General features: G+C 36.0%; 1 protein-coding gene and 2 non-coding genes across 3 annotated transcripts; all 3 read right to left on the bottom strand.

Moving 5' to 3' along the window:
* Positions 1-452: 452 nt before the first annotated feature.
* LOC103723847 (small ribosomal subunit protein uS17-like) lies at positions 453-6779 on the bottom strand. Its single transcript, XM_008814914.5, has 6 exons — positions 6643-6779; positions 5745-5785; positions 5559-5659; positions 1271-1415; positions 1109-1198; positions 453-747 (listed from the first exon to the last, which is right to left on the bottom strand). The coding sequence occupies exons 1-6, from the start codon at positions 6652-6654 to the stop codon at positions 654-656; spliced, it is 483 nt and encodes a 160-aa protein (XP_008813136.1). The 5' UTR covers positions 6655-6779; the 3' UTR covers positions 453-653.
* Positions 2880-2964, bottom strand: LOC113461054 (small nucleolar RNA Z102/R77). Its single transcript, XR_003383029.1, has one exon. It is a non-coding gene; the product is annotated as a small nucleolar RNA Z102/R77 (small nucleolar RNA).
* On the bottom strand, positions 3126-3224 carry LOC113461053 (small nucleolar RNA Z101). Its single transcript, XR_003383028.3, has one exon. It is a non-coding gene; the product is annotated as a small nucleolar RNA Z101 (small nucleolar RNA).
* Positions 6780-15969: the final 9190 nt, after the last annotated feature.

The raw sequence follows: 15969 nt of genomic DNA, 5'->3' as shown, positions 1-15969 counted from the left end.
AATTGACAGCAATGGAAGCTGCTGCTGCCTTGAAGGTTGCCGCAAGGAGGCTGCAACAATGCAACAACTGTCCATTCATGAGCCAGAGCCCAAATATTCCACCAACCATTGGAAGAAATGTCACATGCCCTGAAAGAAATATTCATGAATGAGGGGATGCATGAAAAATCATGAGTAAGGTTTGCACAGTTTTCTTCTGATTTCCCAGATAAAAATATTCATGATTGGGGCGATACATGGGAAACCATAAGTTAAAATATAATTGTCTCCATTCTGATTTTCCCAGCTAATCCTTTCAGAACGTTTACATGGAGTGAAGCTAATCAGAATTTCAACATTGATTCCATCAAATATGGCATAGCACTTGAGCCAATTTGCAGTAACTTATGGGATACCATATAAAAGAGTTCAGATTCCAAATTTGCGCATCATAACTCATAAGGCCTTCCAAATAGGGGTTCAAAATTCTGAATGCAATAAGTTCAATCCTTTCAAACTTCAATGATCCAATCAAAACCTTACATGAATATTTCAGTGAACGCAAGTACCCAAAATGAAATTTAAAAGCCAAACATGTCTGCTCTAACATCAATCTCTCAATAAAAAGTTCTAACTGGACACATCTCAATACTCTCTGAACCTTAAAGACCACTTCAGATTGCAGCAAAAGCCTTCTTGCCGCCGCCACTTTTTAAGCCAGCTGGAATGACTTTCAACACATTGAACCTCACAGTCTTTGCCAATGGCCTGGGCAGATAGAATATCAAACATTACAATTAAATGAATTTTGCGCACACAGTTGATAATAATTTGGTGCGACTATGTCTACAACAATCTTCCAACCTTGGTTGCCAGATTATGATAAACCAGAGTCTAGCATAATCGAGGGAAATGAAATAGGCTGTTTTATATGCCACTATGCTAGAATATACAGAGATGAAATAACTGGCTTATGTGACACAGCAATGCTCTCTTAAGGAGAGCAGGAATGAAAGTTTCAGACGGTGCTAGATCTGCCACCTGCATCGTCCATATGAGCTGATGGCATATCTGGCATGCCCACAACATAACATCATCCCCATTATGTCTACAATTATGAGAAGCTTACCTGCACTGCCCGATGATTACATGGTCCCCTTCCTTCACACGGAAACAGGGTGATGCATGCGCTGCTATATTTGAGTGCCTCTTCTCATACCTGGAAACAAGGAAAGCTAGTTGATTTCCAATCTATCAAAGAATCAAGAAAACAGGATGTTCTTTCACTTGCCTTTGATATTTCTTCACATAGTGAAGGTAGTTTCGGCGCACAATTATGGTTCTGTTCATCTTGGCACTGTGGCATGTGCCCGCCAAAATGCGACCCCTAATTGAAACATTACCGGTGAATGGACATTTCTTGTCAATATAGGTTCCTGCAAGCAAATCAAAATAGTAAGGACAAAGTATTTCATGTTAAATTTTTCTTTAGGCAAAAGACACTTTGTATTAAAAAATTCAACATCATGCTAAAGCTAGCAATGGGATGCCTCCATGGAAGACTCACAACTGCCACAAATCAATGTATAGGGTTTCTTTTGTAAAAGAGACACAAGAAAATCAGAAAAAATGGAAAACATACTTAGCTGTTTGACAGAGATGAAATCAATTAGAGAAAGCCCACCCAATACAATACATTAATGCATATCAAAATATAAAACAAGATCTTCAACATATTTTCAAGTAGAAACCACAAAATTTATCTTCCCTTGTTCTACATTATAGCATAGATGATACTGCAAAGTAAATATGTGACAAAGATTTGAGTTCATCATAAGCATGCTCAACAGTGAACAGATTAATGCATATCAAAATGTAAAACAAGATCTTCAACATATTTTCAAGTAGAAGCCCACAAAATTTATCTTCCCTTGTTCTACATTATAGCATAGATGATACTGCTAAGTAAATATGCGACAAAGATTTGAGTTCATCATAAGCATGCTCAACAGTGAACAGATTAATGTGGGTTCACAGAGGGTCTAAAATGGAGCCCCAAGAATACATTGCATGAAAGGATTCACTAAAAAGGTCATTATCAAGGAAAAAGAATTATCAAAAGGACAAATTTTTAAGCATGGATAATGCTGCAATGGCTAATGAGTTCAACACCATGCAAGATCGCCCATTATTATTGAAAAAAGAAACTAGAAACTATACTAGAAATTCAATCTTCTTGCTGCTAGAAGACAGTACATCTAACTTTAAAAAGTTTAATATATGAACCAAAAATCTATTGACCAAGTAGTTGCAAGAATTGACAGAATATTCATACCTAAATTAATTCTTAATCAAGACAAATGTTATATTCTATTCATACAGGATCAGCACAAGAGATCATGTTAGGCCTGTAGTATAACAAGTCAGATCAACCAAAATCCAACAATTTAAATACCCAATCAAACTTATGGATTGGTGCAAAAAAGAAACAAACCTGAACCAAACCTAGCTGAGCTTTGGGTACGCAACCCACCCGACTCAACCCAATTAACGGTTAGGGGCCTGCATTGGAGGGTACTGAGGATAGAAGGGCATTGTTGGTGACTGGGGATGAGTTCAGAGGGGTGAAGGAATACTGAACTTTGGGTACGCAACCCACCCGACACAAGCCAATTAATGGTTAGGGGCCTGCATTGGATGGTACTGAGGATGGAAGGGAATTGTTGGTGACCGGGGATGAGTTCAGAGGTGTGGAGGAATAATAATAAAATATCCAAATCCAGACACCAATTACATGTGCAACACAATAATAGAAAAATAAAGGATACAATTATATTTTTTCAATTAAAACATACATTTATAAATAAAAAACAAAAGGCTTGATGGATTAGAGAATGGAAGAGTGATCAGATAGAGCTAATACAACAACAGCCATCATTTTGGCCGTCAAACCAATAGGGAAACAAATTAACCATCATCTCACTTATCTTCACCATTTGCAGAATCAGTAAAAATGTGTAACTTATAAAAAAAACTAGAACTATCACATAAGAAACATCAAAAAGCAAGATAAAGAAAGAAAAAGAGAAAACACCCAGTTATCAGGAAAAAAATAAAAAACAAACAGAAAAGAGATAAAAATTGTGAAGGGGCATCAGATCTCCAAGGTGATAATAGGTAACATCACTAAGATGCTTCAGATGCAAATTACCCATTAAAAATATGAGATTCCTCATCTGCCCAGATAACAGTATTGATGGAAAGAGTTTACGAACCAAATTGACATGATGATATGCAACCCCAAGGGGGAGGTGTGGAGGATACAGATAGTAGCGTTGATGCAGTCTATCAAAAGTTTCCAATAACAATGCCCCATCAAGAAGAACTCAGATTATGCACCAACTTCATTCCTCTCAGTGCGAGAGACGTGGCAAGAGCGAATGGACTTATCAAGCTGGTGGCTGACCGTTCCAGTTGCAGGATGAAGGATCAGATGCAGAGGGAAGGATCAAGGGAAGGAATGGAAAAAAATAGGATTTTGGAGAGTGACAGGCCTCTCCTCCCAGCTCTTTTGAACCCCATTATGTCGATTAAGATATAAAAATGGACCTAAAACATATGTTTACACTAGTATATGTTACAATACTGGAATACAGAATATGTAACAATATTATCTAACATATAATATAGAATATATATATATATATATATATATATATATGATTTTGTTTGGTTGGGTCATAATTAGGTTGGGTTGCCTAAAGTCAAGACCAACATCATGGTTGCAACCAGGTCGTTGATTCAGGTGTAAAAAAAGAAAAAGAAACCTGAGATAATCTGCTCAGATTGAGGTTAGAACTTGAAAGGCCTAGATCAAGGCATTATGTGCTAAATTTTGTGATCCAAACCTTCTAAATTGTTGATTTTGTAGAATGCTCAAGTTTCTGATTAAATCCCCTAACACTACTGATAGATGCATGGACCAATTCCTCCAAATTAAGGTAAGTGGTGAAAGTTGATGCTGGTAATATGAATAAAAAGAGAATATACATATATATGCATGTATTTTTGAAGTTTGAGATTGCAAGTTGTTGAATGCATTAGACAGTTAGGATCTGTTTTTTAGTAACACATGTCAAGAACCTAAGGAAAAGTGACCGGACTGGTCATGATTAGCAACAAGGCATAGAAAGTCATAACTAGCTAGTCTAGTAGGTAGCATCCTAGTAAAAGGAACATTCTACCTAAGTTGCTGCACCCGCTTCAGATTCTCCGAGGAAACTTGAACTGACACCCGCTCCCTAATCACTTCCTATTATAATTTTTTTTAAGAGCAGCTCGCTTCCTTGCACCTACAACTCACTTCCATTGCAGTTAACGGATGGCATGCAAGCCCAAGGAATTTTTGCTATAAGCAAAAACAACTAGCTAATTAAGTTAGCCCCATGTACAAAAAGGGTACTTGGCTGCATTCTAGAACAAGCAAGCCAAATGGAGCTCAAACTAGATTGGCTTGTGTGCCCCCTAATCAACCATTCATCTCATCATTCATAATAATAGCACGATAATAACCACCAATAAGAGACAAAGATCATCTATCTCTTACACCCTTTCATTCAAAGCCACATGGTCCTTGCATACGCTCACCTCCTCCATAATACAAAACAAAATCACCACAATATCCTTCCATTTCTGTGGTTCACAAATATGTCAAGAGCTGTACACCAAAAAAAATATGTCAAGAGCTAGACTAAAGATATGATGGACTAGAATAGTGTTACCAAAATATTTGAAACAGCTCCAAGTATCAAAGTTGGTAGATTACCTAAGAAATGAAACCGTCACATTTTCTTACAATATAAACAATTAGTAAAGCATGTCTTTCATATGTATCAATATATCAAATTTAAAATGGTACTTTATATCAAAAGCACATTTTTGTCACATCACAAGAAAGGAAAACAATGTGACACTTGATTACACGTGCTTAAATATTTTGAAACAACCTTATCTAGCACTTGAAATAGCTGACAGTTGATGTCCCAACACTTCCACTAGAGGATCCCTCAGAACAAGAACAGAATTTTGCACCAAGCCTCAACACTTTGCGCTAACATAAACAGGATCCACCATTTTCAATGTGCCCGAGATTATTTTTTTCAGTTTCCAATATCATTGACTATTCAGAAGGCCTGAGAACTACCGTGACTACACATATAAACCTAATAACCCCCTGCTTCCTATATAGGGGAGTAAATGCCCTTTCTCTCCCTTGATTGCAGCTATTCATCAAACTGAATTTTACATGTTCAAATGAAATTGACCCCCATCATATGCAGTTATTTACCAGGTGGGGCTTGCGACTTTCCAATCACATAGCCAGATAATAGTAGAGAAACCACACAGATTAAAACAAAAGCACAAAAACCATAACTCTCAAAATTCTAGGTAATCACTTGAAATATTTAACCAAACAGACCCCAAAGCACAGCCAGGATACACCCATCGAAGCAACATAAAATTGTTCTTCAAATATTAGATCTAAGCACAATAAGAGAACGAATTGTCAGAGACCAGACCTTCAATGGCTTCTCTGGGAGTCTTAAATCCAAGCCCAATGCTCTTCCAAAATCTGTTCCCACCCTTACCAGGCCTCTTTCCCTTCCCAGCCTTCTTTGAGCTGGAACATTCACAGCAGTCATCATATTAACATGTACGCAACTATGAACGAAGAATCAGCAATTCTATAAAATCAATTTTCTTACCAGAGAAACACCTTCGGTTGCTTCAGAAATGCCCTCTCGGTCTGCATGAAAAAAACGATTAAAGCAACAGAAAGAAGAAAAAGTCAGAACTGCAAATAATGATTCCGAGCAGATTCACTACTCTGACTTGAGCAGGAAAAAATAAACTACAAAAGGACCGTTTCATTCATCACTTCACTTAATAAAGTGCAGTTCAGCAAATCTTTTTTTTTTGGGGGGGGGGGGGAGAATAAAGAACTGAAGCACAGAAAAACCTGAGTTGCCATCATTTAGAAAAATAAAGAAAAAGCAAGGTGCTACATTCAATCAAGTCAACGACTCCAACTCTTCAATTATCAGCCAACATGCTTATTTAAAACAGAAAAAGAATTTAAATTCAGGAATTTCTTGCGAAACGTAAAAAGAGGATCTTTGATCGATTGTTCTTAATATTGTTATATAAACAAGGTCAGAAAATCGTTGTAAATAACTCAAAAATATGCAAAATGACATTATCACGTGATTCCAACTGACAAAAATTTACAATAACACGCAGATGACCTAATGGACAGTGATCAATTCAAAGCTCAGAAGAAACATGATTTTTGTATGAATTAGAAATGAACAAAAATAAAACTCAAAGTATGATTTAATGCGAGCTTGGAACTCACTTAAATGCCTAAAATCTGACTAATGGAATCCAAAACCTCTAGATCTATCTACGGTTCTCTCAAATTCCAGGATGGAGATTGGAACCCTTCGTCTTTTCTCTTTCTAATGATAATGTATTAAAATAAACACAAGACTCGAAAGAAAAGAGAAGCAATCGCAAATTTCTAAAAGAAAACCTCGAAAAATAAGGGAAAAGAAGCGGCGGAAAACTCGCGAAATAAGGGAGATAGCAGCGATTAGATCTGACCTGCTCGGCCATGATTGAATCAGGCGAAGGAGGGCCTTCGAGCGCGGGAAGGAGACGCGAGCAGCGGCGGTGGCTGTAGCGGAAGAGAGGCGGCGGCAGCCCGCTAAAACCCTAGAACTTATTTATATGGAGGAAAGAAAGGGAATATTACGTCTCAATCCCTGTTCTTGGCTACGATGACGAAAACACCCTTATCTGCGATCCCTGCAATTGTGATCGTCTTGATGGATGGGACCAATAAGCGTTGTTCGGGTCTTTGAATTTTGGACAAATGGGTCCGACCGGTTTCCGGATTTGGTTTTGGCCAAAGGGGTTGTTCTAGTTGTTTGTAAACTTTACCCCAAATAATAATAATAATATTAATTCATCTTCTTTCACCGACATGAACCATTGGATTACACCCTGCAGATGTCTCGAAGCACTATAAACTCATTCATCCATTTGCACAAATCTCAAATTGATTATTGCAGGATCAACCGTGTTCTGATTTTTCTAACGATCCAGATTAATGATACTTAATCTTAATTAAGTATCATAAAAAAAAATAGTTCTTTTTCTGATTGAAAAATTGATTCTCCATTTTTTTGGCAATAAAATAACCACTCGTTACTAGTAATCCGTGTCGCTCTCACTATATTATAATCTTGAATGGTACATATCTTAAGTAATATAGTAATTCCAAAATCATTAACTATACTTAAATATTCATTTCAAGGTTTATTAATTAAATAGCCTATTTTTAAAAATAAAAATGGTAGAAATATCTCGATTGATATCTCATATTTTATCAATTTCTATTGGTCAAGATAATAGAACTAAGATTTTCATATTATTGTATTAGGAGTGCTTGATACTAATGCAAATTGAGATTTTAATAGAGAAGAAAATTTTGGATTTTTTTAAAATTAGAAATGCTAATTTTTATTTTTCTATCCTGTACCCATCCTATCTTTCAATAGCTAACTCCAATAAAAATTGAACTCGACCCTTCTGCCTAACTTGCAAGCTAAAGATCTTAAGTATACATCTTTCATCTATAAAAATTACATTGTACAACAAGTAAAATTCTCCTTGGTGTTGGTGGCGATATGTAGAACCATCATTTAAGAATTTTGGATATGTTGTGTTTTGTTTAACTTATAATCTTTGATTTGATTTTGTTTGATGTATTTAAATTTAATCTTAAAGACAAGAATTCAAAGTTAAAATATGAGTATACTAATCCTATGAGATATCTCTCTCCCCCTTTATATATTAGATTCAATAGCAAACATGATGCTCCTTCCTTATAAGACTTAATATTGAGTTATATAATTAATAGTTTAAACTACTTAACTCCAAAATATTATCCTTCAAATGGGTGATACATTGAGATTTATTACATTGGCAAGAATAGTCACCACCAAATCTCGAAAGAGTGTTTTTTGCCCTTTTCTTTGTGAAAGTGGGCTTTAACATGAGAGAAATCGAAATTCCCCATCCTAGCTTCATTTAGGAATAGCACATTGGACTGGGCCACCTCAGCCAGTTTGTCTATGCAAGCTTGGAGAGAGGAAGAGCTAGCCCAATTTGGATATAGGCCAAGCTTGGGCTAGCAATTTATGAGGGCCCAGTTTAACTGTTTTAATATGATGTTACCACAGAGATCACCCTGGCAATCAAATTGGTGACGCTAAAATTAGCCTGGTATTTTACCCCGATACAATAAAATAATATAGGAGGAGAGTCTTCAAACCAATCCTTTCAGATTGCTCCAAGCTTGCAATGTTTTAGCGTTGCATGATTAGCTTCTCCAAGAATGTGGAGGCAGAAGAAATTAGTCAAAATAGAACAAAGATGCTTGATATTTCTCAATTCTCCCAAAGAGATGAAAGCACCTAGAAAGAACATGGTTATCATAGGCAAATGCGATGATAATCTGGTTATTATATTATATATATATATATATGTATATATGGGGATAGCACTAATAGTGGTGATTATTTAACCACTATTTTGTTTTAATTTTTGGGTATAAGGTTGAGCATGTAATTTTTTTGATCTTTTTATGGCTTATATTTTTTACATTTACTAATTAATAATTTTGCATGTTAATATACAGAGGTATGAATCTAAAATATAACATAATCATTTCTCAATAGTGATGTTTTCAAATGAACCCTTGAGAGAAATTGTTATATTGGTTAATAATGGCCATGGTTTTGATCAAGGAAATCAATGGAGAACCACTTGGCTAGTAATGGGCGCCACTGCAGCGAACATCGGAAAAAATTCAGGCAGAGGATGATTTGGAAAGACAATGGCCTTTATTTTTCGTTTTAATGATTATTAGATGAACGATGGATCTTTGGAATCTAAGTTACATGTGGACATGGTTCATGAGGCCTAGCAGATATGTTTCTCAGCCTGGTGGTATGCATCATATTGGATTTCTTGCATACATATCTATGAACTAAATTGTGTAAAACCGACATACTGTAAATCTGTGCAGGTTGTTTGGGTATAATGAATTCTGAACCAGTGCCAATTCTCAACTCGACTGACATTTTATAGTGAAGTGTCTGTACAATCAGGTATGCCCGAAATAGATCGGCTGTACTGGTCCAAGATTCAGAACAAATACCAAAAAAAATAGAAGAAAAAAAAGCTCGACGAAAAAAAATAGAAGATAGAAAAAAATATTTTATTAAAAAAATTAAGCTACACATGTCTTACTAAACATGGCACCTCTCATTTTCTCCCCCCTCTTTTCCCACTCAAGACAAAAACATCGCTATCTAACTCTAATTAAAAAATAACTTAAATATATTAAACTTAAGACCCAATCTAACAAAATGGACCACCACTGAAAGACAAACTATTCCAGCTAGATTGAAATAAAAAATAAAGATAAACTAGGAATAGAATTTTAGTACAAGTAGGACAAGCAATGGACTTCCAACTCTCCCCCTCATTGCGAAGTTTATGCCAGCAACACTGAACTTGTTAATATCATGAAACACCACAATAGCTATTTCCATTTGTGCCACAGTAACAGCAATATATAACAACTTATTAATCCAATAATTGAATAGTAGAATTTTTTTTGTTGGCTCAAATAATAATTCCTTCACGAACTTGTCTTCTTCAAAGTATGTATCAAAATCGACGATGCCGTCCGACACTTTCCCTCAGTATTGACTCTATAGTCATTATGCTAAGATTCCATCGAATGTTTAGCTTGTGCCAAGAAACATCAAGTTGCCGGCTACAATAACGGTGAGCATTGGCCATTACTTACAAATAAGTAAAATCAATAACAAAATTTTGACTATACTTACATGCCCCCACTTGTGTTGCTCCATATATCTACATATATTTTTCTTCTTCCAAACATGAAATCAAATCCTCTTGCATTGAGTATTTTAATAGCTTGAACTTTGGAGTAGCTTCAAAATTAACTCATGTACCAAAAACTTTGTTAAACACTAAGGCATAACAAGAATCATACATACCATATATATCTTCTTATTGATTGCTCTGAAGCTACTTCAAAATTAGTTAATTTTTCATCCTTATAACTGACTAAATCTCTAAATGAAACTTCCACATATTGGATAGCTTTAGCACAAGACTTTTCTGCATAATTTAACTCTTAATATGAATTTCTATGATCGGATCAACTATAGTATTTTTTGACTCTTTTGAGTAATTTTAGAATCAACTGGTCCTTCAAACATGATCTTTTCTGAACTTGATAGAACATCCATTTGATCAAGCCCTTTCTACTTCAGATTTTCTTTTGGACTTGGTTGATTTTTGAGCTGATCAATTTTGCTATGCCCTGATTCTTCCAAACTTGCTCTAGTATCTAACTAATCAGACTCCCCTGCTTTAAGTTTTCATTTTTAAACTAATTTTGTTCTTCTTCTAGATTTTCATGAAAGCTTGGAGTCAATGCACTCTTCAGGTAATTTTCGTTTGTGATGTCTTGCCTTGCCAGAACTTAAGTGGATGATTATGAGAATATCCCATACTTTCTTTAGATCCTTTACATTTTGAATATTTAGATAATTTTTGCTATTAACTGAAACTTAAATAATTCACATTACCTTCTGAGATTTTAAATTCCACTTTCTCGCAACCACATTATTGAGAGCATTTGTTGGCGTCATTGTTGACTCATCCAAAATATTCCATAAACCCTATCAAACAAGAGTTGATAATACTTTTCTAAATTGGATAACAAGTGTTGTTCAACTCACAAAAAGAAGCAATGTAACAAAAACAACCATATTTATATTGGTGAGGTCAAGCATGTTGAACCCATTAAATTAGAAGGTAATAGCATCAGTCATAATGATTCACCTCTTGAATCACCAAAACAAGAGTCCATATGCTTGCATCATTGTACAGCGAATTATTAGAATCACTTCAATCACGTTGAGTTTTGAACATAGAAACCATCACAATCAAATTGTCGCTCTAAAAATTACGCTCCAAATAAATCTGATCGAAGTTGCAAACCACTCAACCACTCTTTAATCTTGCTTTAATACCACGTGGAACTAAAAATATATAAGCCACCAATCTCATGAAAACCTATAGCTCTGATATCATATAGAATGACATGCATATGAACTACCAATCTTAAAACCTATAGCTCTGATACTATGCAAAATGACACGTTACCTAAAATACATTGGCCCCGGTTCAAGATCTAGAATAAATACCAAAGAAAAAAAATATTTTATTAAAAAAATTGAGCCCACACAAGAAGGCTCTCTAACACCTCACTAAAGAGAATATCTCTCACTCTTTTGCAGTACAAAATAAAAATATTTTTATCTCACTTCAACTAAAAAACAAACACAAATATATTAAACCCAAGGCTCAACCTAGCAAAGTGGACTAGCACTAAAAGACAAGCTATTCTAACTAGATTGAAACAGGAGATAAAAATAAACTAGGAATAGATTTCTAATACAAGTAGGACAAGCAATGGATTTCCAATGGTGTTAAAGTCGGTCTTGAACAAAGAAAGCGACAACACCCTTGTAAGCTATCATAAACCAGTTTATGGAGTCATTTTTGGCCTATAGAATACACCAAGACACATTTATACGTGGACCTTTCCTCTCTTTTTTTTTTTTTTTTTTTTTTTTTTTGAGATTAACAATCTTCCATGTACATAAGTAAGATAGCTAGAAAAACCAAGGAATTAGCATAAACCAAATAAATGCTCGTTGACTCATTGTAGAAGGAAGGAAGCAATCCACATCCACCTAATAAATGAAATGGTCTGCTGGTACCTTCATTTGAAACATTACACTACCAGGACCAGTACCAATAATACCAGAAACGAACAAATATAAGAGCAAAGCGAGTCTCAACTGGAGAGAAAATCCCTCCCCTTGCCATACGAAGAATCGCATGGCCATGACACCTCCACACTCATCAAGCCGTCAAATTCGTCGCAACACTCGCCGAACTCGACGCAGAGCCTTACGAGGGACTCCGGGCGATCATTGGCCCATGAGAAGGACCAAGGATTGGGAGTAATGAGCACCATGAGCTTATCACCTGCAAAGCCAAGGTTTTTTTGTTGGTTGCGTGCATGGCAAGGACCATGGATTATGGGCTATTGACATGTTGCATTTGTCAAAGAGGTTTCACATATTAAGCTAGAGAAGTGGATTAGATATCCTGCATTGATAATGGAAAAAAAAAAGTCCTGAATAGAGTTCCAAATTTTATGAGTTATCCCGAAAGAGTGCAAAAATGGAACTCTTATGATGCGAGGAGTTGAACCAGGAGTGGCTCAATGCATTTGGAAGCCTAAGGCGAACTCACTAAGAAGGGCATTTTTTCTTTTTCTTTTGTCTTTGAGGCCTTTTCTGCATTGGACCGGCCTAAGGCGAATTCACTAAGAGAGGTCTTTTTTTTCCTTCTATTTTGTCTTTGAGGCCTTTTCTGCGGTAGGTCTTCTTTGGATCGGGGCCTTAGGCGACCGCCTCAATCGTCTAAGGATTAGACCGGCCCTGAGTTGAACCACATGTTTTTCTACTTCTAGAACATACTCTAGCTCCCCTAAATAGATTTTGGGCCAGGGTGAATGGGACATGGTCATCCTAAATAGCTCCCCTAGTCCTCATTATGAACAAGCTGGCTAGATTTGGGGGGCCAATGGTAAGTAGATTCTTGGATTATGAACAAGCTATCAAAGAATAGGTCTTCTGACTCATTAACTTATTTGTAGGGCTAGTAACAAAATAAACTTTTTTGAGTAAGGCACCTAGCTAATCTATCCACTTATGAGATCCTAGTTCGGATTTCATGATGGACTGTAATTTTCTTTCGAGATTCAGGGTGTTCAAAAAGAGACAATAGGCACAAGCATCTCCTCCAGAGGTCGCGTCCTAAGCTTTCAGCAGCTATATATAGGCTTGGAAAGCCTGCAACTCACAATGGAAACCAAACCGAAGTCCAAAGCAAACACACTCATGCATTAGCATGCAACATGGGACTAAGAAAACCACCAATTACTGTGTTGTGGCATCCGTACAGCCATCGCACTCCTCTTGAAAATGACTATCTTATGAACTCCAGTAAGAAAGCCACACAAAATCTTGGTCTTATGTGAACTATACCCAAAATTAGGAACTCAAATCATTGGGAACTGGGTATTGGAGCCTGAGCTCTTTGGAACTCGGTTAAGCATTGTGGGAGTGGAGGATCTTAAAAGTAGTTCTTTGACTAAGAGGATGGAGAAGAAGAGGCAACGGTCACAAGCCAAAATCCATTTTTAAATCTTCAAAAGCATCACATGTCGGCTAGATTGTACAGACAAATTTCTTGAGCAAGTCTTATCACCTTGAAAGCTTGTACGGATCATTAAACTAGGGAGCATCGTCGTGATAAAAAGTGTCATCTCGTTTGGTGTTACTTGCGGAGGGGGGGGAGACTTGATCTTGATTTCTAGGGTGCAGGTTCACAACCATGTATGGGCTAAGGCCACTGACCATTGCCCATTGATCTAAGCTTGGAGTCATTTTTGTCATTAGCCGGATGATTTGGTGAATAAAGAGCCCACTAATGCTCTGAATAATCTCCTTAATAGCCTTCCTAGCCAATAAAAAAAATCAAATTAACAAAAAATATTTAAAATATTTTGGCACTAATATAAAGGAAATATAATCAAAATTCATGATTAGGCAAATAAAAAGTACTCCATCACCTCCAAAATCAAATCCGATAACATCTTTTGAAGTATACTTGTCACAACTTAGGACCTTACCAAAAAATGCTATACAGAAAATATTATTTGAGTTCGTTAGTTATAAATTTATCTAATGAATAACTAATGCAGAACTAAACATACGTCAGCATGGATCCTCACATACTTCTCTATTTAAACTCTGACGTCCTCGTCAAGCTAAACATCTAAATCCATTCAAATCCAATCACAAACAACACGATCAGCTCAAATATACTTATGCTACAGTATTCCTTAGTTTATATAGGTCATGGGCCAGGTGCACTATGATACTATTTGTCGCAACCCAAGATCTTATTTAAAATGGCTAGTTAGAAGGTATTATTTGAGTTTCTTAGTCTTGTATAAGTATCCAAAATATATCTGGCAAATAACTGATATGTTTGCACATATGCTCATAGTACTGCAAGGAGAAAAGTAATACAAATGCTTAACTTCTGCGAGAATATAATTACTTAGTTACTAGTTTACATTTCCATCTTTCAACGGACAAATAGCATCAACATAATATTCATCGAGCATGAATCAATTTTATTTGAAATGTAAATGAAGTAAGACACTTCTTCGTTACAAATATTATTAAAGCAAACAGTAGTTACAAGGACGATAAGGAAGCACCATGGAAAGTGGAAAGATTCACCCCGGGTGCTTGCTGATTGCGAAGAAAGAGAGTCAAAAGAAACGAACTGAAGTGACCCAGGCGGAAAGAGTCACTCCTGGTGCTTGCTTCGAGTATGAATCTTGTGCTTTTAAGTTTAAAATTAAAGCTGATGCTAGAACCATCCCGTTTACCCTCAGCTGTAGAAAGATAAGAGGTTTTAGTAATTAATTTAATAGTTGGAGCCGTAGGGGGGAGGAGCTGTCCTTTTGGGCACAGGAGGTTTCGGAACCCGGCAGGGTCGCCACCGGCATGTCTCGCTGCCAACCAAAGCGCAGACACGCCGCGTGACATGCTCGGTGACCACGTGGCGCCGTCCCCAGCGTCGCCACCCTCATGTGGACGCCCACGTGTCCCGGCGGCAACAAGCTGCTGCCAAAAAAAATCCCCCAAAGAAGGGATTTTTTTTCTTCCCCAACCATGTTTTTTAAATAAAATTTGGAGAAAGGGGAAGAAACAAAAAGTCCAGCTTCAAAGTTCAAACTAGGAGAGATTAAAAAAAATAATAATCTAACTACATGGATCAAAAAAACATCAAAAAAAAAACTCATAAAAATGAGAATTAGAAAGAAGATTCTCTCTCCAATTCTGAAGCAGTTAAAAAAAAATTAGAATGGGTTCTAAGATATCCAAAAACTGCTTGAGTTTCCCTACATTTGGCAGATAAGATATGAACTAGAAGAGATTAAAAAAAAAAAATCTAACTACATGGATCGAAAAACATCAAAAAAAAAAAATCATAAAAATGAGAATTAGAAAGAAGATTCTCTCTTCAATTCTGAAGCAGTTAAAAAAAAATTAGAATGGGTTCTAGGATATCCAAAAACTGCTTGAGTTTCCCTACATTTGGCAGATAAGATATGTGCATTAATTCTCCATAAAAATGCAGTAAATTCGACATTTGAAGCCAACATTTTCCAAAAATGTTGCGCACTATTTTTTCTTTTTTTCCATTTTACAATATTTTTTATAGCATTTTTTAGTGAGGTAGGTTTTTCTGGAAAACCAAAATTCTTCAACTTGCAATAGCTACTACATGTATATCAAAAATAACAGCTATTTATAAAATTATCATTGTTCATTTAAATAAATAATAATATTTTAAATTAAACCCTTCATTCTATCTGAAAAATTAATATTTTTATTAATAAAAGGGTGCAAGACCTAGGTTCCAATTCCACTTTCATCTGATTTTGACCAAGCTTACTCCCATCCGAGTTCAAAAGAAATGCATACTTCACAAATGACAATATTATTTTGCTTCAACTATCTTTATTTTTATTGTAACAATTTATAATTGCCACTACAACAATGATCATCTCTTTAGATAGCAATCAAGCCCAGGGCTAAGCTGGTTAAAGGATGACCATCTTGTGGAACAGCACATATGCTTTCTCCGAGCTTTCTTCATGGT

Source organism: Phoenix dactylifera, chromosome 11 (assembly GCF_051530095.1).
Source record: "Phoenix dactylifera cultivar Ajwa chromosome 11, Ajwa_hap1_PhDact_Kaust_v1.1, whole genome shotgun sequence".
Classification (NCBI taxonomy): domain Eukaryota; kingdom Viridiplantae; phylum Streptophyta; class Magnoliopsida; order Arecales; family Arecaceae; genus Phoenix; species Phoenix dactylifera.
The sequence above is the reverse complement of the archived record's forward strand: the minus strand, read 5'-3'. Positions and strand labels throughout refer to the sequence as shown.